Below are 26,169 nucleotides of genomic sequence, written 5' to 3' on the forward strand. Positions count from 1 at the left end.
GCAGCGAGGTGGGGTAGAGGTACGTGTCGACACACCGGAGCAACGACGGCGGCAGCTTCCCGCGCAGAAAGGCGCCGTGCACCGGCGCGGTCGTGGTTTGCTCGAGATAGGCCTGCACAACGATCGCGTTGGTGAGGAGGTCTTGACACCCCAACGGCTCGAGGACCGTGAGCACATCGACGGACGGCGGGAGGTCGTCGAGCACGGCCATGCCTTCCAGAAGCGTGTGCCAGCACGTCTTGAGGAGCTCGAAGCTCCATGGCGCCTTGTACGACGCGCAAATGGGCAGCTCGATCGCATCCGGATGGGTAAGCACCGAGCCCGCGAGGTTGACGAGGAGCCGGAAGACGTCGGCGAGGCCGCGCCACTGGCTGCTGGCGCGCGTCATGTACGCCAGCATCGACGGCTGCAATGGTTCCCAGCCAAAGCGCGTCAGCGCCGCCTGCACAAATGCCGCAGTCGCTTCGATCCCGGCCGACAAGTCCATAAACTCGGCGATGAACGTGGCCGTGACATCGCGGCTGTCGAGGGCACGGAGGAGCGGCAGGACGTCGAGCGGATTCGGGACATCTACGTCCTTGGGGTCATCCTTGCGGTCGGTGGTCCCAAGCATTTCGATGGTCGCGAGCGCAAAGGCGTCGACCGACGTGTACCCAAGGAGGTCGGACGTCGCCTGCTTGACGAGGAGCTTGAGGTGCTCGATGGCCTTGGTCCAGCCGAGAATGCGCACGCGGTGCTGCTTGGGCCATACGACAATGTGGAGCGACTCCGAGTAGATCGCACCGACGACGGGACCGAGCGGGCGCGCGCGGAGACACGCCTTGACGACCGGCGGCGTGTGACACGCTGGGTAAAAGTCGGACGTTGTCACGCGCATGAGGGCGTTCGGGTCCTCGGCGATCGCTCGGTCGCGCGCGAGCTCTTCTTCCGACATGGTCTGCAAATCGCCATGGAAGGGCTTCTTCCGCGCGCCACAAAAGGCAATGTCGTAGGCATCCGTGTCGGCCACGGCCTGCACGAACGCGATGTCGACGCCCAATAGCATCTCGAAGTCGAGGAGCATGTATTGGTGCGTGCAGCGGTACGCGAGGTTTGCATAGTACTGGCGCGGGATCTTGGCCAGCGACGCCAGCGACGCCGAGACCGCGGCGAGCGACGGCGGCGCGTCACGGCTCGCGTGGTCTTCCATGTAGACCAGATCGTAGACCAGCATGACGCGGCGGCCGTGGTCCATTGGTGATACCGTGAGTGTCGTCGCGTTGTAAAAGGCCACAAACGACGCGTAGAGCTCGTCGCCCGTGTACACTTCTTGCGTGTGCCGGCCGTGCGTGACGTGGATGTCGCCGCCCACGTGTTCCGAGAGCAGCACGATGCAGAGCGTGCCAAAGGAGCCTTTCGCCCGCGTCGTCGGAAGGAGCTTGGCCGTCGTGCCATTGCCGTCAATGTGGAGGTGGGACAGAATCGCCTCAAACGGCCCTTCGGGCACGAGCTCCTCTTCAATGCGCGGGAAGATATCGTCTTCGAGGAGCTCGTCCCACGCCACGTCGTTCTTGATCGTGAGGTCGCACGCTGGAATCATGCACGCCGGCGACTTTTTGTAGAGCGTAAAGAGCTGCTTGGCCTGGCGCGCCGAGAAGGGCCATGTGAGGCGCTGGTTCACGCCCCGGACGCGCAGCATCGGGTCAACGCTCTCGTCGTACTCGGCTGTGAAGCAGTGGCGGCCGCCGTCGCCGATCGCCTCGACCGCGCGGTTGAACCCGGCAACGACCTCGATGCGAGCCGAGGCCATCGTTGGAGACAGGCGTCGCAAAAGTATAAGACCAAATCGACGTCGCTGATTCGTCCGATTTCCACCAAGCGCATGACGATTGGCTAAAAAGCAATCCATCACGTCCATCAAGATGGTCACGACAGAGGCGGTCGAGAAGCCAGCCAAGGTGTCATAATGTATATCCGTGGTGCAAGCTTCTCGAGGCTCGCATGTCGAGTCACCTATTAGTGTTCAATACATTGTCTTTCCCGTCGAGGACGATAGTGCGGCAGAGGAATTATGTCTGGTGGTCTACAGCAGAGTCTCGAGCAAATGAAAGGGACCGGTTCCGACATCATCCAGATCCAACCAGGATCAAGATGCCGCCCATTATGCTACTCATCGCGGTTGCCTGTCGGTGAGCCAGCATTGGTGGGCGAGAGCCGTGCGCCGAATACCCTCAGGAGCGCAAGCCGGTGCCCCTAGCCGTGTCGATAGAATAGATACTGTACATAACGTAGATTGATCGAGGTCTTTGTCCGGGTTGATCAACATATAATAGCTTGATACGTAGCCCTTTCTGCTTTTACAAAATGTCAACAACAACCCTAGCCTAGCAGACGAAGCGAGGCTATCTATCCTCAGCAGAAACCAGCAACATCACCGCAACAGGAGCGCACAATAACCCTCGCCGGACCTCCTCTTTGCAAAAAATTAAAAAGTGCGATACTTCTCGATTTATGCGTGTCATCCTTGCGCAGGGGCCATGCTAATCTTCTCTGTATCGTTCCAATTTTTACGGATGATCCCCGAAGGGATTCCTGGCATACTAAAAATTTTATCGTACTGTATCTAAACTTTGGTCGGCGCTTCGATCCTCGGTAGCGCCATTGTTTTTACTGCTTTTTCTTGTGTCGCTTCCGAGACGCCCGCGTTACCGTCCAGTTGACGCTCGCATCTGCAAGTTCATTTCGGGTCAATGCGTCTTCTTTATTAACGACGACCGTTGTGAACCCTGCGGTCGGAACGTCGTCGTCGACGCGACTCCAAACACGAACGCCATCCTTGTCACGTTACATTGGACGCGACCACTCTATCAATTAGAGAGACAACGACGACGCGCCAAAGGAGTTCTCCGCACTTTCGCCCGAGGTCGCCACCGCCGTAGACTTGCCCTTCTTGCTCTTCTTGCTCTTCTTCTTGTGTTTGCCAGCACGCAAGCGCGCCGCCGTGGCTTCGTCCCGCTGCTTCTCGGCGGCCGCCGCGGCCTCGGACGAAATGCGGATCGATAGCCGCGACATGGAGAGCAAGGCCAGTGCCACCCGTGGGTGCGGGGGCAACGCACCCACCGCCGCCCGAAGCTTGGGACAGGTGACACGGACGACGTCGACGTCTCTTGTCGGCTGGCACGCCTCGAGCTGCAATTTCACCTCGTTGCACTCGCGGCAATGGCACAAGGAGTGGAGCTGCGGTGTCGGCGCGGGCGTTTGGGTCGCCTGGAGAAAGGCCACGAGGGCTGTCCGGACGGCGGCGGCCATCGCGCTGCGGGGCAGAGGGTACTCACCAGGGAGCTGCGAGTCGAGGTACTGCACCATCGGGTAGAGCACGCGGCGAACGTAGTATAGTGCGTCCGGCGCATTGGTGACGAGGGCCGTCACCTCGTCCAGAAGGCGCGTCACGGCCGGCGGCGACAAGAGATGGCACGTTGCAATCGCTTCCGGGACGTGAATAACGGGCTTGTGCGTCGTCAAGACACGGCCCGTGACGGCGTCATTGGTCCGTGCCAAAGTGCCCGCAAGAAGGCGCAGCGTGCGCTGGACGACGTCGTCGACGATTCGGTTCGGGCTTGCGACGACCATGCCGGCGCGAAGCGCCTTCAGGAAAGGCGCAAAGGCGTTGACGTCGATGACGTTGGCGACGTCGTGGTACGAGCTGACGACATCTCGGTACCGCGCATGAAAGCGGAAGACGTCGGCCAAGTGACTTTGGTCCTTGTCCGTCAAGTACTCGATGGTGTCGGCGACCGTCGGCACGAGCTCCGCGACGAGGTCCGGCGGCTGCACTGTGAGCAGTACCGGTAAGAGCACCGAGAGCACGTGGTTGGGCACGTAGATCATCCTCGTCCATGCCAAGACAATACTCATTGGCCCGCCGGCGGGTATATCCTGCAAGCGTCCGGCCCGGGCCTCCATGATGAGTGCGTCTTGCAGCAGCACAATGTGAAACCGGATTGGCATCGCATTTGGGTACTCGTCGATCGCATGCACTGCCGTCAGCTGCGTGGAGAGGACACGCCACGTGCGCTGGAGGAGGTCTGCGACGACCTCTGTCTCGTGCACCGGCACGACCGTGTCCAGCAGGAGTTTGCGAGCAAAGTGCATCGCATGGGCAAGACGGTATAGTCCGTGGTCAGGCGACGTTAACGTGCAAAGTGACACGACGCTGTCACTGATGCTCGACCACCCAAATTTCGCCACCACGTCGCGCAGCCAGTGGAGGCCCCGGCGCCGCGACGCTCGCTTGTCCAAGGTGAACGCGTCCGGCAGAAAGAGCCCGGGCAACGACGACGACGACGACGACTGCAAGAGGTACGACGCCATCGCGGTCGCGTCGGCTTCCGTCGTCTTGTAGCCATCCGTGGACCCAAACATGTCAATGACACCGCGAGCGAGATCGTCGGTACACGGAAAACCAAGTGCGTCACCGGCATGGAGCGCGCGCATCGCCGGTTCGAGCCCGACGAAGCGCGGGCGGTGGCGGGTCGGCCAAAACACCAAAATCGCAGAGGACAACTGCTGGAGCGACCGCGTCGTGATCCACCGACCGACGGCGCGACCGACGAGGGCGTCCGTGACGGCGAGAGGCACCGATGCCGAACTTGCATGCAGTTGCACCACCGAGATGCGTCGGCGGGTCTGCAACTCGGGCGACTCGTGACAGTAGCAGTCCACCGTGTCGTCGCCATGACCGTCGTCGTCGTCGTCGTCGGTGTCACTGATGTCGCCGTCCCAGCCCTCGTCGTCGTCGACGGCTCGGGGATCATCTAGGTCGCACGTGTTCTTGTCCGTCACGTCGCAGAGGCTGAACTCGTTGTACGGGTCGTCGGGCCATTCGACGTCGTACCCGTTGTTGTCGGGCTCGGACTGCATGTCGTCGGCGCTCGTGTCGCCCGTGTAAAAGCCGTCGGCAGGATCTCGCGGCATGCGAAACGTCGCGCCGCCGGCATAGTCAAAGTGACCAGGCTCATAGCCCCACGGCGCGGCCTCGCCCGGTGGCACATCTTTTGCGCGCGGTCGCGCAGCCCACTCGCGCGCCTCGACCGCCTCGCGCTCTTGCCACGCCAAGCACTCAGCAGTGTGCTTGGCCGGCGCCTTGGCCCGCGGCGCGCGAACGAGCGCAATGTCGAAGCTACCAGTGGCCACGAGGCCGTCGACGAACGCAGCGACGGGACGTGGGTCGAGAGGCGGTAGGCGTACATCGAGTCGTACTGCTTGGGCTGCGCGGCGACCGCTGCGAGCAGCTGCGGTAGCGCGTCCGTGCGCCCGTCGTCGAGGTGCGCGAGGACCGCTTCGTACGCAGCCGCAATCGGCTTGACCCGGCTGCCACTCATCGAGTCGTCGAGTTAAATTATTGACGTGCGCGCGCATCAAATTCGCTCTCTGTATCGACACCGTGCATTGGTTCTTTCAGCCAATCAAATCGGCCGCACCCTGGGTGCGCGCACTTGCAGCACGAAGTTGCACTTTCCAGCTGCCCGTTCCTTGCAAACTGCCAGGCAGGCTTCCGTGTACTTTAATGTACAAAATGTCGTGTATAAACTTAGCAAATAGAATGGAAATGGTGCGCACCAGAGTGGGGTTTACCCTTCGGTGTCGGCCGTCGGCTTGGCCCGCTTGGCGTCGGCCATCGGTGTCGTCGCGCGCGGCCGCTTGCGCGTCACTGGCAACGCCATGTCGCCGCCACGAAGGTACGCCAAGCACGCTTCGTCGCGTTCGCGCCGGGCGCTCGCGCCTGCTTCCGAGAGCATGCGGATGCGCATATTGCGCGCACCAACAAAGGACACGGAGATGCGTCGGTGGGGGCGCCATTTTGTTACAAATGCGCGGAGCTGGTCGCAGGTCGCACGAAACACTTGGTCGATCGATCGCGTCGGCGCCTGCTTGGCGAGCTCACTCGAAACGCGCTGGCACTGCGAGCAGCGGCACGATAGCGCAACGGTCGTTGGCCCCGACCGGCGCGTCGCGCGAAGGAACGGGTCAAGCGCGTTGACGACCGCTTCGACCAACGGCGCCCGAACAACGGTGACATTCGTCGTCGTCAGGAGCTTGGCGTCCAGATACTGGATCGTCGGGTAGAGGAGGTCCCGGACGAAGAAGAGAGGGTCCGATTTCGCGCCGACCTTGGCGATGACGTCGTCGACGAACGGACGCACATGCGACGGCGACACAACCGCGAGGATGGAGAGCGCTGCGTGCACTGCCTTCACCGGCGGCGTGTCGTCGTAGCCCATGCCGTCGTAAAACATGATAACGTCCGCCACGGCCTCGTTGAGCGCGAGCGTGGTCGTCGTCACCAGGTCGGCGATCGAGCGGACGTCCGCAGGTGACGTGATGACCATGCCGTCGTTGATGGCGCGAAGCAGCGGCAATGTGGTCCGACTGCGGTGGGTCGACCACGCCTTCTGCACGACCGCCGACAAGATGCCTCGCTTGGCGCCAAGGGCAAAAATGGACGAGAGGCCATGCATCGGCAGCTCGCGCTCCGATTCGATGGCCGCATGAACCAGCGCAAGGTAGGGCGCCATCCACGGCGCCTCGAGCCGCCCATCGTCGAGGCGCAGTAGCGCCGGCAAGATGACGTGGAGGCCGTGGAACGCCGCCGAAAACTTGGTGACGACCGCGAGCAGCGTGTGCGCGGGTGCGAGAAACGCCCGGATGTTGGCCAGCACCGGCCCCGGGAGGTGGCCGCCGAGCCACGTGACGTGCGGCGCGTCACTGGCATCATACAACGCGGCGACGCGGGCGTCCATGGACCGCGCGTGGCACAGCAACGAGAGCCGGCTATCGACGCTGATGGCGTGCTGCCACTCGTGCGCGCTCACATCTTCAAACGACCCGACGTTCGTGAGCAACGCGTACCAGCACATGATCACGAGCTCGCCAAAGAACGGTTGCTGCGCATACGACGCCGTCGTCGGCAGCAGCGTATCGAGGAAGCGCAGCGTCAACACCGTGCCCTTCCAGTCCGTGCTCGACCGCGCAACGAGCTCGACGACCGCAGGCCCGATGCTCTCCCAGCCAAATGTGGTCAAGACCGAGATAAGCCACTTGCGGCCATGGCGCCGGGAGGTTTCGTCCCGGAGGTCAATCATGTGCCGTACATAGAGAACCCGCAGGGCCGGTGTCGACGTCAAAATGAAGGCGGCGAGCGCGCTCGAGTCCTCGGGTGTCGTGGCACACAAAGCAGTGCCGACTGTGTCCATGACGGCGGCCGCGAGTGCGTGCACCGAGTCGAACCCGAGCAGAGGCGACGCCGACGATGAGGTCACAGCGCGCTGGAGGGTGTCGACGGCGTTGCGGTAGCCAAGTAGCCGCACCCGGTGTTTCTTGGGCCAAAAAACGAGCACGGGTGAGACAATGTTGTAGATGCTGCGGGTCCCGACCCACGTCCCGACGGCGCGGTCGAGGAGGTGGGTCTCCAGCGCCGATCCGATGTCGCCCGATGCGGCATGGACGATGGCGCTGGAGATTTCCAGAGCGCGCTTGGATCGTGGCAGGAGCAGGCGGCCGAAACCAAAGATATCGTCGTCGTCGTCGGACGAGTCGTCGTCGCCCAGCATGTCGGCGTCATCTTCGTGCTCCGAGTCGTCCGAGTCGTCGTCGTCGTCGTCGTCCGAGTCGTCGAGACCGGCCTCCGACCCGGTTTCATACTCGGTGACGGACGCCGTCGACTCAAAGTCTGCCTGGTCGTAGCCGTACGGGCGACCTTCGTTGCACCGGTTGCCGCCGTCGTGATCGTCGAACGGCATCTCGGGCGCGCCGCGCACCATGAGCGCGGCCAAGTTTCGCGTGTCCAGCTCGACGTCGTCGCGCGGCGGCGGTCGCTGCCGACCGTACAGCTCTTGCATGGCTCGGAACGCGAGCTGGTCGACCTGCGCTGGCGTCGCGGCTTCGTGGTCGTCGGCGTCGTCGTCAAAGTCGTCGCTGCCCGAATCGTCGTCGTCGTCGTCGTCGTCACCGTCGTTGTTGGAACCGGCGCGCAGGAGCATGTCTCGTATCGTTGTTAGCATTGCGTCCGGCAACGTCCGTGGCGGCGTCGGGTCGCGCACGTTGACGAGTGCCACGTCATAGGCACCGCTGTCGACGAGCGCCTGCACGAACGCAGCGTCCCGGTCCCGGAGATGGGCAAAGTCCAATGCATCGTCGTTGGTCGTGGGCTGGATGCGGTATGCAAACGTGGTGGGCACCTGGTTCGGGCGAGCCGCGAGCGCTGCGAGCGTGGCGGGCAGCGACGCCGGGACCGCCGGCGCCGTGCGGTAAGTGTGCGGTAAGACATAGGAGAGGTCGTACACGAGGTAGGCGCGCCGACCGTCCACGATGGGCGCCACGTCAACGGTGCAGTCGCCATACCACGCAGCGTAGCTCAAGCCCGCGCCCGGCGTCCAGGTCATCGTACTCGTCTCGGGCCCGGCCGAGATCGTGATCGTCCGCGCGTGCGGCGACGGCAGCGCGACGACAAGCGTGCCCATGGTGCTGGGGCCGAGGAATAGCTCGTCTGTGCACGAGAAAATGGGCGGTGCGCCGACGCCGTCGATCGCGAGGTGCGTCAGGTGCGGCTCAATGTCGCCGGCCGGCTTGAGCGCCGCCGCAATCGCCGTCGAGAGGCCATAGATGAGATCACTCCAGATACGGCTCTCCGAGTACGTCGTATGGTCAAACTGCACGAGGTGCACGCCCACGAGGCCCGACCCGTTGGGCGCTGCGTGGTGCGCGACGACGTCCTCGGCGTTGGCGGGCCAGCTCCACCAGTCGCCGGCGAGGAGGCCATCGATGCGGATCGCCGGCGTCGTCGTCTGGTCATGCAGGTCGGCTGCATGGAAGAAGGACCCGGCGTCGTCGAGCTGCTCGATGGCCTTGGCGTACGCGACCTTGAGCGCGCGGAGCGACGCTTCCGCCTTGCGCGGTAGGCCAACCATGGACGATCGAGTTTGATTGCGGATGCGTTCCATGCCCACGCGGTTCAAGTTCCGGTTTGTATTAAGCTTTTCATTTGTATGGAAGGGCGTGTGGATGCGCATCGAATCCAGAGTGCGCGCGTGTACAAACAGCATCGCCCGGACGCATACCAACCATATGGACTAGCGAACCGCACGTCAAAATGCAGAAAGGGCGGGCGTTGGCGCATGGTCGACCCTCGTAAGCTGACAATGCTAGAGGCATTGCAGCGCTCAGTGACGCCACCTGCGGCGAGCCCCGAGTTGACTGCATCCAGCTCAAACTCCAACGCTCCGGCGTTGGCGGCAACTCGTCCAACCTTGGAGAAATACCGCCTTGTCCTCCTCGGACACCACTCAAAATATGCACGCGATGCAGCTCTACAACGTGCGCCATGACAGATTGTACATGACAAAACAAGGTCTATTCACCCTTGACGACAACAACCGGTACCGTATCCTGACCACGCGACGTGCGCTTCAAGCTTGCAAGAAAACGACCAACACCATCGCCATGGATCCACGTGAGAACAAAGTTAATAATCGTAATCCTGGTACATCGACGCCAGCTTGGCCTCGTCGGCGGCTGCGTCATTCTCCTCCGGCATCGCTTCGTCCAGGAGGCGCTGCAGATGCGCTTTGAGGCCCGCGCTCCTCACCTTGCCGAGCCACGTTCGCAGTTGCCTGGCAGAGTCGGTGGCGTCAACCGACAAGAAATGCACAATGAGTGTCGCAAGGCCCCAGTCGGCGACGCCCGACCGGAAGAGCACTCGTTGCTCCAAGCCCCGAGACGCGGCTTGTACATACGAGGTCGTCGCGCCGGTCGCCAAAAGCGCTTCCGTGATCGACTCGATCGCAGTGCCGACGTGGATGTGTCGGCACGTGGCTGCCGTTGCTTGGGCAATCATCTCGGTTTTAAGAGCCAAAAGCATGGACGCGGTCAAGGCGTACGCCTGTCGATCGAGCCATTCGACGAGAAAGACGAGGTTGTCGAGATGGTCGGTCGGGTGCAGGCAGTACGGCAAGAGGACGTTCATCATGTCAAAGCTCCGACGATCCATGTGCTCGACAGCAACACGTCGCGGCTGCCCGACGCCAGCGTCGAGGAGAAAGGCGGTCGCGCTGGCCGGCGACGCGCTGTTGCGTACAATCAACTCGAGCAAGGCATCGCACCGGAGCTCTGGCCGTTGCGCCCAGAGGTCTCGTACCACGTCAAAGTCTTCGTTCCAAAGCGCCGTCTCGATGGCATCGAACGCATCATCATGGTACCGAGACATGGCACGTGGCGCGGCGTGCTGCTGGGCGGCGGCTGGCGCGTGAAGAAAGTAATACTGCGTCACGTCGTCGCTGCCATACTGTCGCACCTCTTTGGCCCACGACGACGGCAGCGCGACGCCTTGCGCAACGTAGAGCTGCAGCAGCGCGAGGGCACTTGGCTTGCGTATCGCCCGCAGGACGCTCATACCGCTCGTGGCCGGGAGCGGGTACCCGGCTGCGACAAGCCGCTGGACGAGCGCAATGTGACCGCTCTCCAGTGCGCCGCGCGCGGCACCGTCGCGGCTGCCGCCTTCGAGTCGATGCGCCAAGAGGTACTCGACGACATCAAAGTGTCCATGCCTTGCGGCGTCGTCAACGGCAGCCGTCGTGCACGCAAAGCGCCCGAGCTTGTCCAGATAAGCAAGAATGTCGAGGTGACCGTTGGCAGCCGCGGTGTCCAGAATGTCTGGTGAAGCACCCTCGTCACGATGGGCCACGAGATACTCAACGACCTTTAGGTGCCCCGCCGCCGCTGCGCCACTGAGCGCAGCCGTCGTGCAGCCCTCGGTTCGCTTCTCGTGCAAGAAGGTAACAACGTCCAGATGGCCGTTGGCGGCGGCGTCGTCCATGGCGTCGGTTGTGCAGCCTTCGGTTCGCTTCTCGTGCAAGAAGGTAACAACGTCCAGATGGCCGTTGGCGGCGGCGTCGTCCATGGCGTCGGTTGTGCAGCCTTCGGTTCGCTTCTCGTGCAAGAAGGTAACAACGTCTAGATGATCGTTGGCGGCCGCCCGGTCCATGGCATCCGTCGAGCAGCCTTCGGTTCGCTTCTCGTGTAAGAAGGTGACAGCGTCCAGGTGGCCGTTGGCGGCGGCGTCGTCCATGGCGTCGGTTGTGCACGCAAGGCTCATCGCGTCCAACTGCTGGACTAGAGACAAATGGCCTTTCCCAGCCACCGCGTCCAAGAGGCCACGTAGCGCCGCATGATGCAGATGCGCGATCAAAACACAAGTGCTTTCCATGATTTGAGCTCGAGCGCGGTATGGACGAGGCTGTTGTCGTCCCAGTCGCATTGTCGGTGGGCCCAGAGCATCGCCAAAATCGATGCGTCGTTCTTATAGAGCGTCGAGCGGCTCGACGGCAGCCAGTCGTCGAGACGTCGCGACGGTCGGCGCTGGAACGCGTCTTCAAAGTTGCGATAAAGCTCCTGCACACCGTGCGCGTCGCGCTGGTCCAAGAGAAACGCAGCAATCTCGAGCTTGTTGTGTTGAATCGCCGCTTCGATGGCTTCTTGGTACGCGAGGTCCGGTCGGCAGCGCAGGATGCTTTTGGTCGCCGCCACGTCGCCTTCGAGGATCGCCAAGTGCAGCGGGAAGCGAGAATCGCGTGTGTTGTGCAAATTCAGGCACAGCGTCTCGGTGCTGAGCACATCCGGCGGCGTCTCTGGGTCGTACGGGTGGCGGTACGAGGTGCGGAAGAGCTCCGGGTCGAGACAGTAGATGCCCTCGTACATGCCCTGCGTCTGTTCAAAATCCACGTGCAAGTGAAAGTCGCGGAACCGAGATGCGACGTTCGCGTAGACGCCCGATTGGTAGCCAGAAACGACGGCGAATAGCTCGGGCTGGCGCAGCAACGCGTCGAGAAAGGTTGCCATGCGAGACTCTTTTTTGGCAGTTTGCCGTTTGATCGACAATCCCCCACACCAAATTGTTTTAATTAGTGTTATATATATAATAGTGTTGTGTCCAAGCGTTACGCGCACCATTTGCACGCATGGACGATGTGAAACTAGCGCATTTGGTGATGATGGCTGGTAGCGACACCTTTTTAAAGCGGGCTACGACGACCCACGGCGAGAAAGTAAGAGAAGTGTTCTTATGTCCCTGACCCACGGTTTCCTGACGGCAGCACACACGTTGGTTTTGAAATGACATGTCTCCCAGTGTTGGAGGTGGTGGAGGGTTAACCCTCCTCGGACGGACTGGCCGCGTATAGACTCGTGCGCCCTATGCGATGAGAAGCAACAATGAGAGCAGACACCTTGTTGCGCAGGTGGATGCAACGCCAACGGTATATGCATCTGCGCCGTGCCCACGGCAGCAAATTGGCTCTCCATGAGAGCTATGGCCCGCTTGGAAAAGCAAGGCCGTAACATGTACTATGTATGGTCTTGGTAAAAGTTAGTCCTCGAACGCATGGCTCGTCCAAAGCGACAGGGCAGCACGCTGCGTCGCCTTTGCAAGCCACTCGCCTTTACACCTCGCAAGACTGCAACGCTGAATGTTCATTTGAAAAAAGGAAGATGAGCCTCTACGGACTGACACACAAGCAAGCGGTGGCTGCCGAGCGTGCCGCCGCCGCCGACGCCGCCTTCCGAGCAGCCCACCCCGTCTTGTTCGCGACCGAAGTCGCCCGCGCCGCCGCCCGTGCAACGACCCATCCGAGTCCCCCCACCGCACCGTCCCTTCCCGCAGCAGCCAAGGCAACCAAGCAAACGACCAAGGTCTCGACATCTCGAGCACCCAAGCTCGTGGTGAAGCCACCGGTCCCGACGCAGTTGCGACGACGACCCGCTCGTCTGGACGAGCCGGCCACCAAGTTGGTCCGTCGAGAGCGATCCAGCGAGCATAACTAAATAGCTTTCCTTGCCGAATCGATGGGTACCAATCACACAATAATATCAACAAAATGCGTTATGAATACCAAGCAACAGTACTGCAATCATCATCTTAGCGCCCATTCACGATGCGCGCTTCCGGCATGCGCTGCACGAGCTTCTCGACCGCCGTCGCGGCGACCAGCAGCCGCGGGTCGTCGGGCGACCGGTCGCAGAGTGCAAGCAGCGTCTGCACGCAGCGGTTCTCGTTGGCAAAGCGCACTGCATTGCGTACATCGCGCGACCGATCGAGCGGGGCGGTACCGTGGAAGCCGAGCGCGGTGGCCATCTCCATCCACGCGTCGCGAAAGAGCTGACCGAGGACCGGCAGGTGGAGCGCATGAATCCCTTCGATCTCATCCCGGAGCGTCCGCATCCAGTCGGTGTAGTCGTCGGCAAAGTTGCCACTTGGCAACTCGAGCCGCGTCACGCGCTCGCACGCCATCGTTTTTGGCATCGACGCCAACGACGGCAGCGACCGTGGCTTCTTGCTCTTCTTGGACGTCGACAACTGCACGCCGTCGACCGATGCCGTGACCGTATCCATGTCGTCGCCAAGCAGCTGGGCGGCCGTCGCGGCATCCCAGCCATACGACCGCAAGTGGGCCGATGCGAAATCTGCGGCTGGGCGACCATCAACAAACACTTGCGGGAACGCCGTGGCAAGCATCTCCATCTCGGTGCTCACGGCGATTTTGCCGCGACGATAGAGCGCATGGTAGAGGTGCAGTAGCATGTGTGTCTGGCCAATGTCGTCCATCGTCGAAAGACCGAGAACGTAGCCCATCTCGAGACGCATGAGCAGCATCATTTGACCGGTTGCCATGTACGGGTTGTACCACGCGCGATCTTGCTCCATCGCACTAAAGACCTTGCTCGGGGCCGCGAGTTGTTGGCGGTAGGCGAGCCAGTTGCGCGCCGCGTCGACGTGGCGAGACGGGCGACATTGATCCCGACGCTCGACCGGCCTTGCGTCGTGTAGAAGAGACTCCAGAGCATCGCTTGGCACGCAAAGCCCAAGCTCACCGGAAGTTGCTGCGTCTGCACGTAGACTGTCAAGAGCCGTCGCAGCGGCGCCAGCTCGTTGTCGTACACAAGGCCGTTGGGCATAAAACCGGCTTTGGCGTCGAGGAGCAGTGGCGGCAGGACGTCGGCAAAAAACGACTGGTACAAATCCGTCGTGCACCGCAGCACCGAGTCGCCTTCGACCCACGGCGGGCCAAACGTATCCGGGTACGTGACCGCGCGCGTCCCAGGTTCACGGAGCGCATGCACGATGAACGTCTTGAGGTACGCATGGAGCGCGGTGATGCCGTCGCCTTTGCCGAGCGTCGTCGTCCAGTCCATGTTCCAGTCGTCGTCGCCTGAGCTGCGCGACGATGCGGTCGATGAGGCGACCAGCAATCAATGCCGACGTCGACAACGCCTTTGTCATGACTTGGATCGAGAGCGGTTTGAGGCGCTCGATGGCCGCGCGGCGAGCGACCATGAGCATGCCCGCTGCCTTGTCGACCGACACGTTGTGGCTACAGACTATCTCGACGATGAAGCGGCCGCAGCGCAGCGTGGCCATGATCGCTTCCACATCCGAGAGGTGTGGGTACACCTCGCGCAGCTCGGTATGGAGCACTTCGACGGCGTAGACGCCGGCGTTGGTAATCGCCGCGGGCACGCTCGCGCACATGGCCGACTCCTTGTGCATGATCCAGCCGAGCTTGGCATCGTGCATGAGATCGGCCATGTCCAAGACGAAGCACATGCACGCGAATTGCATCTCGCGGCGCTGCGCGTCGAGGCTCGCGAGGCGCGGGTCCTGGTCGTCGACTGGCAATGGAAACGCGTCGACGTCGAACGGCGGAAAGTAGTCGCGCTGGCCCACGTCGTCGCGGTCCCGGCGGCCCGTGCGCATGTCCTTTAAGGGCCCTACCAGCGTCTTGAGGTCGTCCGTGATCGGCAGCCACTTTATCAAGACGGCGCGGAGCACATCGACGTAGGCGCCATGGCCATCGCGCTGGTCGGCCGGTAGCTTGATATACGCGTCAAACCGGAGGCGAATGACGACCATGAGGTCGCGCAGGATGCTCGATGGCACGGTCGTGCCGGCGTCGACGACCTCGAGCGCAGCCGCGTAGATCTGCGCCATCGTCCATGCAGCCGTGTCGGCCGACCGTGCGCCCTTCTTCTTGACCTTCTTCGTAGCGTTCTTACTCTTGGGCTTGGTCGCCCGGTGCAGCCACTCGAGGACCGCGTTGGTCGCGGCCGTGCAGCGGCGCCAGCGCCCGGCGTAGCTGTGGGGCTCCATGTCGCCGCACGTTCGAAAATCCTTCGTGGCGATCTTCCACCCAGTCAACTAGGATATATCCTGGGGCATCAAAAACAGGATATTATGACCGATTTGAAGTCCCCAACGCAATACCAGTGTCCCATCGGTACGGGCGAAGGCCAAGGCCGGCATCAACAAGCTACCATCGTCATCGTCGAAGCAAGCGAGCGACAGGTTGGACGCTTTAGGGTGAGGGGCCTCAGCGCAGCATCCATCACGGACTTGACGATCACGACGCTCTGCGATCCAGCCACACTCTCCTGCGTCACGAGGTACTTCACTTGGAATCGTGTGTCTCTAGATGGGATGTCGTAGCGTTACGGTAGCAATGTCAATGACGTGGCGGCATGAGCGCGCTGCATTGTTGGATGAAACCGTACACCGATTCGACATCTAGCACGTGGCCTCCGATACCAGTGTCTCTGTTTCCGTCAACCACAGCTTGCTTCAGATGCGAGTGTTTTGGATGAATGCGAGCAGAGGAAGACGCGAGGACAAGCGGCAATGATCGCGTCTAACGATGCCTGCCAACGCAGCACGTCAATTAGGGTTGGGGGACATGGCAAGCGGACGGTTCTGTTTTTGTGTCTTAGTAGAGTCCATTGGTACTTGGCAGGCGTTTACGTACAATTGTAGTACGAGAGAACCTCGGCGACACCATGTTTAAGGTGCGAATGTGCGCGCAATCGTGGCTGCAACTCGCAAAGGCGCTAAACTTGCACACGACTACCTACAGGCGCTCGACGACTTGAAAGTGCGCGTGGGCGTCGTGGAGATGGCCAAAGATGACTCTGTCATCCAGTATTACCTTGCTTGCGATTTGACGTGCGAAGAGAGAACCAGAGTTGACGACAACACAAGTTTTCATACGCTGCATACGAGCTCCTTCGGCTCCACGGCTCGAGCTTCTTCGGCTCCACGGCTCGAGCGTCTTCGGCTCCACGGCTCGAGCTTCTTCGGCTCCACGGCTCGAGCGGGTCAGCATCGATCAATGCTTCACGTCATGTGCGAAATCACTAACTCGGAGTACACGAGCATCAAACTACAACATACTACCGGTACAAAAAACTTGACTTTTTAAACATAAAACACGGGACCAAAACTACACTGCGCCGTCGTTTTTGAAAGCGTCGGCGCAAATCGGCTACACGGCGCCGTAGACGGTCGGCGGTGCACGGCTCTGCAGCACGATGCGCTTCGTCGTCTTGGCGCCTTTGCTCGACGCCGCCGTGTTGACAGAGATGACGAGCATGGTCGCGGCGATCACAATCGCACTGCCGACACATGTGAGCACCCCCGGGATGGACGCGACGCCAACGAGGATCCCCAATGCCGTCGCCAGAATCGGCTCCATGAGCATAATGATCGAGACGACGAGCGGGTCGAAATAGGCCATGACACGAATGTAGCCCATGCCACCGACAAAGTCGCAGATCAGCACGACGAACGCTTCGAGGCCGACGCGGTCCCAGCGCAGATTGGCCCAGCCGAAGAGACCGGTATTGACATCGCGCGAGAGACTGTACTCTTCGCCGAGCAGCGTCAGTGTCGGCAACAGCAGCAGCGACACCAATAGCGTATGGCAGAGCATGAAGGGCAAGAGGCCAAGGCGCGTTCGAAGTGTCTTGGCTTGGAGAAGGTACACGACCGCCCCCAGAGCACCGAGAAACGCGCCAAGATCGCCCAGAAGCGACGCTTCGACAATGCCCGAGTGGGCGACTACCGGTGCTTGGTCCAAGGCCGTGAGAACGCTGCCGCCAATGCCTGCCACCGTCCCGAGGATCTCGTATAGCACGATCGCGTCGCAGTAGAGAGCCCGCCACACGACAAGCAACAGCGAGTGGCAGTTGTTGAGCAAGTAGACGTGGCCGACAGACGTCCTTGCGAGTGCCCAATTGAACGACGCATTCCAGATCGTGTACCCGACGGCGCACAGCACCAGTCGTCGAACCGTGTCACGATCGAACGAGAGCGCGGACGACGATCGGTGAAGCATGCGCTGGCCGAGGACGAGGAGAAGCAAGAGTGCACAACTGCCGCTGGTCTTCCAGAAGAGCTTCAGCACGGGCTCGGCGCCGCGTTCGAGGTCAAACGCGACACCAAGCGACGAAATCGCCACAAAGCTGGAGAGAAGGACCGTGTAGCCGACGCAGCGAGAGGTGGACGGTGACGTCGTCGTCGTTGTGGTCGTCGACATGGTGGGTTGTAGGATGCAGCAGATTGGACTCTGAGCGCCATCGATCCATGCTGGGCTGTAGTATCGGACGAAGATGCCATGGGACTGAGACCAGATGGTCGAATCTCGCGCGTGAATCTGGTGGCGCGGTTTATACTCGCGCTGCGGACATGTGATTGGCTGTTGGAGCGTATGACGCCACTTTTGGACCAATCAGACACGTCGATCACTTTCGAAACCGATCGGCATAATTTGTCGCCTTCTCGATGATGGCAGCGACTGAGAGAGGAATGCAAGCTACAGGACGACGGGGGCATTATCGATCTCTGCAGTAAGTAGGTCATCGTGCGACCGTACGCTGGAGTAGCACTCGAATGGAGAGTGCTGCTAGCATGAAAACAGCTGTCGGCGAGCGACATACACATTTGTGTACGATCCATTCAAAACACAATCAAACTGCATATCAAACTGTACACCTGCGCTTGGACCATTCATTTCCGTACTTGAATCCGAGTCAAATTTATCTGAAAAATCCGACCAAGTCGAAATCGGACCGGAAGGGGTTCCGTTGGCATGCCCTGTGATGCGTATGATGATGGTGATTGCAAAGACACCACTGCAATCAGTGCGCTGCGATCGCCGTCGCCAACGCACCACAGGACATGCCACCGGGACCCCTCTCGGTCTGATTTCGACTTGCTTGAATTTTTCCAGATATATCAACTTGGATTGAATGACTGACTCATCGTCCATTTCCAGCTTTGCACGACGTCGTTATCGAATAGAAGAACGCCACAACGCCGCGGTGGCAACGCCTGGCCGTTCATCGAGAGCCGATTTGCAGTCCACCGCGAAACGTACTACACCACCCTAATCGTTTCTGTCTCGGTCCTCGCTCAAGGGGGCATACTACAAGTAAGAGCGTAACTCATTCGCTCAGCAGTCGAACGCTAGAGCGGTGAGACCGAGCTGCTGGCGGCGGCATTGGCTGTCTCTCTATCTATCTATCTATCTATCTATCTATCTATCTATCTATCTATCTATCTATCTATCTATCGATCGATCAATCGATCCTAAATCGGATGCTGCATTGGAGGACGCAGGTGTTCACGCGACGTTAGGTCAATCAGTAGTATACACACACAAAAGGCGACTTAGAGCAACACGGCGGCGGCCTTGCGCTTGAGCGGGCCCTCGTCGGCGGTAGGCTTGGCCGTGCGTGGCAGTGTCGCGAGGTACTCGATGCACTGGCGGCTTGCACTCGTCGTCGCTTGCTGCAACGTCGCCTCGAGATAGCGCGACGCGCGCGGTTGGCCGCACAACCAGCGAAGGATGTCGAGTTGGTCCTTGTCGGCCGCGGCCAGCATGGCTTTGGAAGGCGTGCTTTCTTTTCGGTGTGCCAAGAGAAACTGAACGAGGTCCAAATTGCCACTCGCGACAGCCAACGCGATCGTGTTCTTGTCAAAGCCGTCATAGTCGTGCTCGTGAAAGAACCGAATCACGTTGAGGTGGCCCTTCTCGGCCGCGCTGTCAAGGTCCTCAGGACCACACGCGGCGCGCGCCTTCTCATGCAGGAACTGCACAACGTGGAGCTGACCATACTTGCTCGCATGACGCCATGCGGGACCCATCTCGAAGCCGAGGTTGAGCAGAAATTGGAGGAGCTCGAGATGAGACACCGCAGCGGCGTCCCGCACCACGTGGAAGTACGCGATGCGGACCTTTGCCTCGCTCTGCGATCGAGAACACATGGGGTGGCGTGCACAGTCGAGCGCCAAGCTGAGACACCCGTTGCCCTCGGCGTCGCACTTTCGGTTTGAGCCAGTTCAGAATCGCCACGTTGCCATACGAGACCGCGTACGCAAAGAGGTGTGGCCGGCAGAGATCGCCGAGCTTGGCGACGCCGTGGCGAGCGAACCACACGCGAAAGGCCGCGTCGTACATCGCATAGTCCAGTTTGGAAGGCATTGCACGGTTGCTCGCGCAGTAGATCCGAAAATGCTTGCAGCGATGGTTTATGGCGAGCGTGGCGCCATCCACGCCGTCTTGGTAGGATGCAATGCTCGTCACGAGGCGCTTGGACTGAAACACCAACCGGATTCGCTGCATCGCCACGTGTCGGCTCCACGCGTCACTCAAGCAGTGGATGATGTCGATAGGCGCGCAGTGGTAGATGGCCATGGCCCGCGTCGCCTTGAAGAACGCCCGGGCGTCGCGCTGCGTGCAGAGCCAGCGCAGAATGTCAAGACGGCGATGCTTAACAGATTCTTGGAGCGCATGCTCCATTAAGAGGTCTGGCGACGGACCAAGGCCGAAGAGCTCTAGAAGAGTACCCAGCTGGTTGTGCGTGATGGCGAGCGCGATGGTTTCCCGATTAATACCACTGGGGCGGCGTCGGCCAAGGAAGCGCAGTAGCTCAAAATGGCCGTTCGCTGCGGCGACGTTGATATAGACATCGTCCCACACATCGAGTTGCTTGGAGCTCACGACGTACTCGGCGACGTCAACATGGCCGCCCGCGCACACCGCCTTCCAAATCTCGTTGGTGGTCAACCCCATGGCAAGAAGTTTGAACAGACACTGGCGTTGGCCCTTGGCGGCTGCCCGAGCGACCACGTTGCGACTGCGCATCTTCATGGCCGGACCAAGATCCTCGACGGCCCGCGGACACGTCGGACAGCCGCGGGCGTCGAGCACGAGAAGCTCTCTCGTCCACGTCACGAGCTCGCGGTCGATGAGCCACTGAAGGACAATGGCATCACCGCAAGCAGTCGCATACGCAAAGAGGTGTGGCACGCAGAGCGACGGGAGGCCGTTCAGGCCGTGGGTTGTGAACCACGTGGTGAAGCGCCGGCGGTCGCGTGCATGGTCGTCGTCGTCGTCGTCGTCGTTGTCGTCGTACGCGTACGTGTCGGCGCTGCGCAAGCGGACGCTCCAGCAGCGCAGCGGGAGGTCCTGCGGCGCTGCGGATGCGTGCATGTGGAAGGCGCAGATGCGTTGGAGCAAGCTCGGCGCGCGGAGGACGTCGGCCGCGACGCTGCCCATGCGACCGTCGAAAAATATGCGATGGGAATTACGTTGAGGGAAACAATCCTGGACATCTGATTGGCTGAAATCAGCCATGACGTGGCATCATGGCGGGCGGGGGTATTTCGGTCAAAGCATCCGCATCCACGCGACGGTTGCGCTTACGCTCGTGGCGCTGGCAGCCGCCGAGACAACCGCGACGTGGGGCGACAGTGGCAACCTCTGGAACCACGACGGCGGCAACTTCTGGGACTATTGGAACAGCTGGCAGCATCCTCAGCCCACCAAGACGCCGTGCCCGCAGCCGACGCCGACGTTCCGCCCTACAACGCAGCCTTGCACGACCTGACCGTCGAGCACCAAGCCTTGTACGACCCAGCCGTCGAGCACGAAGCCTTGCACGACCCAGTCGTCGAGGTCTACTCCGACGACGAGCGGCCCAACACCGACCTCGACGCCTGCCACGACGACGAGTGTCCCGACGCCTGCGCCTAGCACGACTTCGCCGTCGACGCCTGCTTCGACGACGAGCGGCCCGACGCCGACGTCGACGCCTAGCACGTCGAAGCCGTACACGTCGAAGCCGTTCACGTCGGCGCCTGCCCCCACGCCAAGTGTCCCGTCGACCACGAAGCCTTTCGACTACCTCCCCGTCGACCACAAAGTCTTGCACGGCATCCTGGTGACGACCAAGCCCTGCACGACCCAACCGTCGACGCGTCCTTGCACTTCTGCGCCTTCGACGACAAAGCCGACGCCGGCGCCCACGATGCCCTACGGTGTGCACCAGCGTAATCTTGTCGAGGATGCGGAGCGCGTTGTAGAGGTGCAGCAGGTGGCGCGTCTGGCCAATGTCGTCCATCGTCGCAAGGCCCATGTCGAGGCCAATGAGCATCGAGATCATGAGCAGATTCCGCCCGGCCATGTACGGTCCATCTCAAACGGCGCAAAGCTGTTGGACGGCGCGGACGCGAGCATGCGATGCGTGAGCCATCCGAGTGCATTGTCAATGTTGATCGGAACATACGGCTGCACATAGAGGCCATCCCCGTTCTTGCGGCAGCGCTCGAGCTGGAACGAGAGCCGAGCGAGTGCAATCGACGTCGACTTCGCGACTTTGGCACACGAAATGGCCTTGGACAGTGACCCTTGCGTGTACAGAATGCTCCATAAGAGCGACTGGCACGCCAAGAGAAACGAGGCCGTCAGCGTATGGACGTACTCGTGCACGAGGTTCGGGAATGGCATCATGCCGGCTTCGAGCTCCAACCACGCATCGGCGCCGTCCTGGAGCGCGTGCGAAATGAACGTCGGCAGGATGTTGGCAAAAAACGTCTGGTAGAGCTCGGACGTGTTGGACACCCGCCACTCGGACTCGTTCCAGGGCCGCCCAAATGCCATCGGGTCGACGGCGATGCGCTCGTTGGGCTGGAGCTGCGTGATCGTGATGAACTCGCGGAGGTCGGCGTGGAGCGCGCTTCCCGAGACAAGTCGTCCAGTCGAGGTTCCTGAACGTCCCGACGTCCATTTGCGCTTGGATGCGTGCGACGAGCGGCTCGACCATTACAGTAAGAGCGTCGTGTGCAGCTCGTGCACCAAGATGCCGAGCGCGGTGCGGCGAAGCGTCGGCGTCTGGACGCGCCGCGCGACCATGAGCAGCCCCGCGGCCGTGTTGAACGAGACGGCGTGGCGCGTCACCATCTCGAGGAGCGCGTCACCGCACATGAGCAGCGCGAGGATGTGCTCCATGTCTTGCAGATACGGACGGTTGGTGCACAGAGCTTGGAAGAGCATCTCGACGTCGCGCAGCACGGCGTTGGTCACTGCCGTGGGCACGCACACGTTGAGGATACCGCGCTTCTTGTGCGCCTGCCATGCGTGCTGGACGTCGCCCATGCGCCTGTCCACGTCCAAGAGAAAGCACATGCACGCGAACTGCTCATTGACCAAGCGCATCTCGAGCGCATCCAGTGGCGCCACGACGTACGTGGCGACGTCATACGGGCCGTCGAGAACACTGTAGATGGTATCGACGAGCGGCCTAAACGCAGCAAACATGGCACGGAGGAGGTCGAAATACGCGACGTGGCGAGCGTCGAGAGGCGGGAACTAGGAGACCGTATCCGGACATGCGCTAATTAGGCTGAAATGGCTTCACATCCAGGACAGCCGTCCTGGTTGTAGAGCGAATCGCGTATGATCGAGTCGGCAGCATCCCAACAACGAGCAAGCTTTCAACTTGGGAAGGTTCTCCGAGGCGGTGGCCTTCGGACCAGCCGTTTTTACCTCTCGCTTCTCCGCACTGAGGGCACCGCTGCAGACAATATCGACTTGTGACTACTAGTACCGCCAAGGGTCTAGAAAGTGTTGATTGCTCTCCCTGCGACGTTGGTACCAGCACCAAGCGCCAGTGTGTCTAGTAGAGACTCGCTACTGTACACGACGACGACGACGACGACGTGCAAGGCGTCGATGCGATGTGTCTGGCTCTAGTACGGCAGAGGCGCATCCCAGACCGTCGCCGCCAGCGCGTTGATCGACGCTTGGGTTGTATAGCAAGGCCAAACATATCCTTGGCAGACATATTGTACAACTTGCGTGGTAGCTTCACGAGCCGCAACCTGCGAAACCGCTGCATAAAAGACAGGCAACTCGATGCTGTCCACTTGATAAATTGACATTCTGGACCAAAAAAGCGTTTCCATTGGGCGACAAGAGGCCGTCCGAAGCAAAAGCGTCTCGCACGCGATTGGTGGAGCCGCTGGACAGGACAGCGCTGGACGATCGCGGCGTGTCGCAGCTGTTGCCGTTGGTACACTTGGCAATTGTATGGCCCCATTTCGCCACTTCCACCACCTGCAGTTTGGCCACGCAATAATGCAACGTCCGTCCAAGTGGCCCAGCGTCGGTCCCCGCGTGCTTCTGCCCGCCTGCATTCTCCTTGTACTCGTCGTCAACGTGGTCGTCTTCGTACAATGGACGACATCGACGTCGACGCCGGTCCACCCGCGCTTCAAGCGCCGCTACGGCGAAGCCGACGGCCCGGCACTGCCATCACTCCCTGGCAACGCAACGTGCTGGTTTGACGACCCTAAGGTCAAGCGCGTGCCCACGCCCGACCTCGAACACCTCAGTTTGCTGCAGACTGCGTGCGTGGCCGAGGCCGACGACATCATCACGTGGCGCTATGGCGCCAACGCCACGACCGCGCAACCGACGCGGCTGCGGCGCGACGACCCGGGCGTGCTCGACGAGCTCCGGCGGTGCCCGGACATTGATATTTTTCTACCCAGCGGGCTGCGCGGCTCGGGCTACTGCGAAGACGGCGTCGCGTACACCAAGTGTACGCTCGATCGATGGTTCTTAAGCGACGACCTCTCTCATTGCTTTGTGTGTAGATGGCGCATCGCGCTTGCTGCCGCTGTGGGCACTCGAAGACGAGTATTTCGATGTGCAGCGCAACGCCAAAGTGACGTACTTTGACTTGTGTCCAGGGACACCTGTGATTTTTTTCAACCACTACTGGCCGCCATGGACCTGGCCGCGCACCAAGCCGATCTACCTCATGCCGAACATCGAGATGGGCGAGCTGCAGTCGGCGCAGTACTGGCGCGCCTCGGTCGTCATCTGCAAGACGCGCGACTGCTACCACCGCGTCTCGACGTGGTACGAACAGCACGGGAGCCCGACCGGCGCCGCCGTCGTGTACAGTCGCCACACGTCGACGGATATTGCCGGTCACATTACGCGCCTCCTTGGCGCCGACGTGCGGCCCAAGGACTTTGAAAATGTCCGGTTCACGCACTCGGCCGGTGGCAGCGTGAGCAAGGGCACAGACCAGGTTCTCGGGTGCTGGTTGTCGCGGCCCGATTTGCCGCCGCTTGACCTCTCGATGAGCGAACACCTCTACAACATGGGCTACAGCAAGTACGAAGCCGCGATCGCTGCCAGCGGCAACATCCATTTTGACCGCATCAAGCTCGACGAGGTCGCCTTTGGCAAGCGGTTTGCCGAAGCGTCGTTCTTTCTCTGTGCAAGCCGCAAGGAAGGGTATGGCCACTACATCAACCAAGCCCGCGCCGCCGGAGGCGTCATCATCACAACGAACGGCCCGCCGATGAACGAGCTCGTGCAGGCGCCGATCAACGGCGTGTACGTCAAGACCGCGAGCTCTTACCATCCGGACCAGATGATGGGTGGCAATTTTAACGGTGATTTCGGGCTGCGCGGCTTTGGCGGTCTCGAGGCCGACTACTCGGCCGGCGACCTCTGCGCCGCGGTCGACCACGTTCTGGAGCTCTCGACGTTTGAGCGACAGCGCATGGGGACGGCCGCCCAGCAGGCATACCACGACGACACCAAGTACTTTGCCGCCGCCATGCGCAACCTCCGCGCGATCGCACGTGCCCAGTTGGCCTCGAACTTGACGGCCGCCGACGTCGTGGCGAGTGGCAATTGGCAGCAGACAGCATTGCAGGACTTTTCGTGTCGTACTGTCTAATCCAATTTTAGTCTACTTTATCTCGATGGGCGTATTGTCTGAACGTCACAAGTCGATATTCGACGCCGTCGTTGTCATATAGTATGGAAACCTGCGATCGCACGCTATAAAGTACCGGGGACACTCGATTTTCCTATCCATTGGGATGGGAGCGAGCGAACTGTGGAGCCCACCGGCACCCCGTTCAGCTTTCCCGATCATAGATAGCACCAAGCGAAACGAAAACAAGGTATTATACTGGAGTCTTAGACTAGTACTATTTTATTGTTTCAAAGGTTTGTTGCTCAAATCAACCCAGCAATGTGTGCTTACACAATTATGGTGCGACCAGGGGTACCTTCCTATTAAAAATGTTCTGTGTGAGACCCGATATGGCGGCTCGTAGAGTCTCTAGACACCACAACCCTGCATGAGCTTATAGATCGTGACAACCTTCTCGAGCATCGTGAACTGCTTCTTGTGCGTATTTATGAGGATCGCGAATCCGTAGCTCGCGTTGATCTTTACCTCCAAGCAGTTGGAAGGCGACAAGACCTTGGCGCACTACGACATAACCGATGGATCGATTCTGCACCTCGTGCTGCGGTTGAGAGGCGGTGACTACGCGGCTGCCTTCGTCGCTGTCGAGGATGAGGACGCGATGCGCACGGTCGCCTTTGCATCGTCGGCGCCATGCTGGCGGGCCGTCGCCCAAGGCCTCAACCTCCACGGCACGTGCTTGAACCGCGCCTGCGTCGCTTTCGAGAAGGAGGTCATTGCCCCGATCGGCCTTGAACCTTTCAACATCATTGCGCAACAAGCCTCGTGTCCCATGTGGAAGTGCGCGATTGCCGCCCGCACGTGCGGCTTTCACAACTGCGAGTGGCGTTTTAAAGGCGTCAAGGCCAAGGCGGGTGTGCACGTGGCGTCGGCGTGGGAGACGCGGCCAAGTCAAGACGCCTACAACCTATTTGACGACGACGACAGCAACATGGCGCTCTGGCGCAGCCTCGTCCTTGTCGTCCAGGCGCGCTCGTCGTCGCAGACGTGCGCGCTCTGCAAGGGCGATGCGGATGGAGAAAGAACGCCGTGTGGCCTCGTGCATCGGCGTTGTGTCCAGGTGTGGATTGACAGCTCGGCCACGCGACGCGCCATTGGCGCCACCTGCCCCGAGTGCCACGTGTCTATCGATTGATTGGTGTACGCGACGAATGTTGAGCAACCTTGTACTACGTGAATCCTTCTGTCGTGGGCACTTGTTCTTTAGCAAACTGCATCAGTGGCGGCCTG

General features: G+C 60.8%; 12 protein-coding genes across 12 annotated transcripts; 2 read left to right on the forward strand and 10 right to left on the reverse strand.

Annotated features, from left to right (window-relative positions):
* Window positions 1-432: 432 nt before the first annotated feature.
* On the reverse strand, window positions 433-1,678 carry SPRG_18983 (hypothetical protein; the record flags this gene model as incomplete). The annotated part of the gene is made up of 2 exons (XM_012339803.1): window positions 433-442; window positions 480-1,678. The coding sequence occupies 2 exons, from the start codon at window positions 1,676-1,678 to the stop codon at window positions 433-435; spliced, it is 1,209 nt and encodes a 402-aa protein (XP_012195193.1).
* A 1,172-nt stretch (window positions 1,679-2,850) lies between these two features.
* Window positions 2,851-5,360, reverse strand: SPRG_01323 (hypothetical protein; the record flags this gene model as incomplete). The annotated part of the gene is made up of 2 exons (XM_012339543.1): window positions 2,851-5,158; window positions 5,227-5,360. 2 exons carry the CDS (start codon window positions 5,358-5,360, stop codon window positions 2,851-2,853), a joined length of 2,442 nt encoding a protein of 813 aa, XP_012194933.1.
* Window positions 5,361-5,548: 188 nt separating this feature from the next.
* Window positions 5,549-8,957, reverse strand: SPRG_01324 (hypothetical protein). The gene has a single exon (XM_012339544.1). It carries the CDS (start codon window positions 8,943-8,945, stop codon window positions 5,610-5,612), a length of 3,336 nt encoding a protein of 1,111 aa, XP_012194934.1. The 5' UTR covers window positions 8,946-8,957; the 3' UTR covers window positions 5,549-5,609.
* A 542-nt stretch (window positions 8,958-9,499) lies between these two features.
* On the reverse strand, window positions 9,500-11,128 carry SPRG_01325 (hypothetical protein; the record flags this gene model as incomplete). Its single annotated transcript, XM_012339545.1, has 1 exon — window positions 9,500-11,128. The coding sequence occupies one exon, from the start codon at window positions 11,126-11,128 to the stop codon at window positions 9,500-9,502; it is 1,629 nt and encodes a 542-aa protein (XP_012194935.1).
* Window positions 11,129-11,217: 89 nt separating this feature from the next.
* Window positions 11,218-11,871, reverse strand: SPRG_01326 (hypothetical protein; the record flags this gene model as incomplete). Its single annotated transcript, XM_012339546.1, has 1 exon — window positions 11,218-11,871. One exon carries the CDS (start codon window positions 11,869-11,871, stop codon window positions 11,218-11,220), a length of 654 nt encoding a protein of 217 aa, XP_012194936.1.
* A 1,075-nt stretch (window positions 11,872-12,946) lies between these two features.
* SPRG_01327 (hypothetical protein) lies at window positions 12,947-15,175 on the reverse strand (the record flags this gene model as incomplete). The annotated part of the gene is made up of 3 exons (XM_012339547.1): window positions 12,947-13,748; window positions 13,802-14,242; window positions 14,289-15,175. 3 exons carry the CDS (start codon window positions 15,173-15,175, stop codon window positions 12,947-12,949), a joined length of 2,130 nt encoding a protein of 709 aa, XP_012194937.1.
* A 1,165-nt stretch (window positions 15,176-16,340) lies between these two features.
* On the reverse strand, window positions 16,341-17,393 carry SPRG_01328 (hypothetical protein; the record flags this gene model as incomplete). The annotated part of the gene is made up of 1 exon (XM_012339548.1): window positions 16,341-17,393. One exon carries the CDS (start codon window positions 17,391-17,393, stop codon window positions 16,341-16,343), a length of 1,053 nt encoding a protein of 350 aa, XP_012194938.1.
* A 1,133-nt stretch (window positions 17,394-18,526) lies between these two features.
* Window positions 18,527-20,417, reverse strand: SPRG_01329 (hypothetical protein; the record flags this gene model as incomplete). Its single annotated transcript, XM_012339549.1, has 2 exons — window positions 18,527-19,105; window positions 19,182-20,417. The coding sequence occupies 2 exons, from the start codon at window positions 20,415-20,417 to the stop codon at window positions 18,527-18,529; spliced, it is 1,815 nt and encodes a 604-aa protein (XP_012194939.1).
* A 258-nt stretch (window positions 20,418-20,675) lies between these two features.
* On the reverse strand, window positions 20,676-21,261 carry SPRG_01330 (hypothetical protein; the record flags this gene model as incomplete). Its single annotated transcript, XM_012339550.1, has 3 exons — window positions 20,676-21,041; window positions 21,110-21,130; window positions 21,178-21,261. The coding sequence occupies 3 exons, from the start codon at window positions 21,259-21,261 to the stop codon at window positions 20,676-20,678; spliced, it is 471 nt and encodes a 156-aa protein (XP_012194940.1).
* A 38-nt stretch (window positions 21,262-21,299) lies between these two features.
* On the reverse strand, window positions 21,300-22,457 carry SPRG_01331 (hypothetical protein; the record flags this gene model as incomplete). The annotated part of the gene is made up of 2 exons (XM_012339551.1): window positions 21,300-21,876; window positions 21,967-22,457. The coding sequence occupies 2 exons, from the start codon at window positions 22,455-22,457 to the stop codon at window positions 21,300-21,302; spliced, it is 1,068 nt and encodes a 355-aa protein (XP_012194941.1).
* An 819-nt stretch (window positions 22,458-23,276) lies between these two features.
* Window positions 23,277-24,930, forward strand: SPRG_01332 (hypothetical protein; the record flags this gene model as incomplete). The annotated part of the gene is made up of 2 exons (XM_012339552.1): window positions 23,277-23,742; window positions 23,798-24,930. 2 exons carry the CDS (start codon window positions 23,277-23,279, stop codon window positions 24,898-24,900), a joined length of 1,569 nt encoding a protein of 522 aa, XP_012194942.1. The 3' UTR covers window positions 24,901-24,930.
* A 610-nt stretch (window positions 24,931-25,540) lies between these two features.
* On the forward strand, window positions 25,541-26,074 carry SPRG_01333 (hypothetical protein; the record flags this gene model as incomplete). Its single annotated transcript, XM_012339553.1, has 2 exons — window positions 25,541-25,978; window positions 26,000-26,074. The coding sequence occupies 2 exons, from the start codon at window positions 25,541-25,543 to the stop codon at window positions 26,072-26,074; spliced, it is 513 nt and encodes a 170-aa protein (XP_012194943.1).
* Between the last annotated feature and the right edge of the window lie 95 nt (window positions 26,075-26,169).

This window comes from Saprolegnia parasitica (assembly GCF_000151545.1).
Source record: "Saprolegnia parasitica CBS 223.65 unplaced genomic scaffold supercont2.3, whole genome shotgun sequence".
Taxonomy (NCBI): Eukaryota; Oomycota; class Saprolegniomycetes; order Saprolegniales; family Saprolegniaceae; genus Saprolegnia; species Saprolegnia parasitica.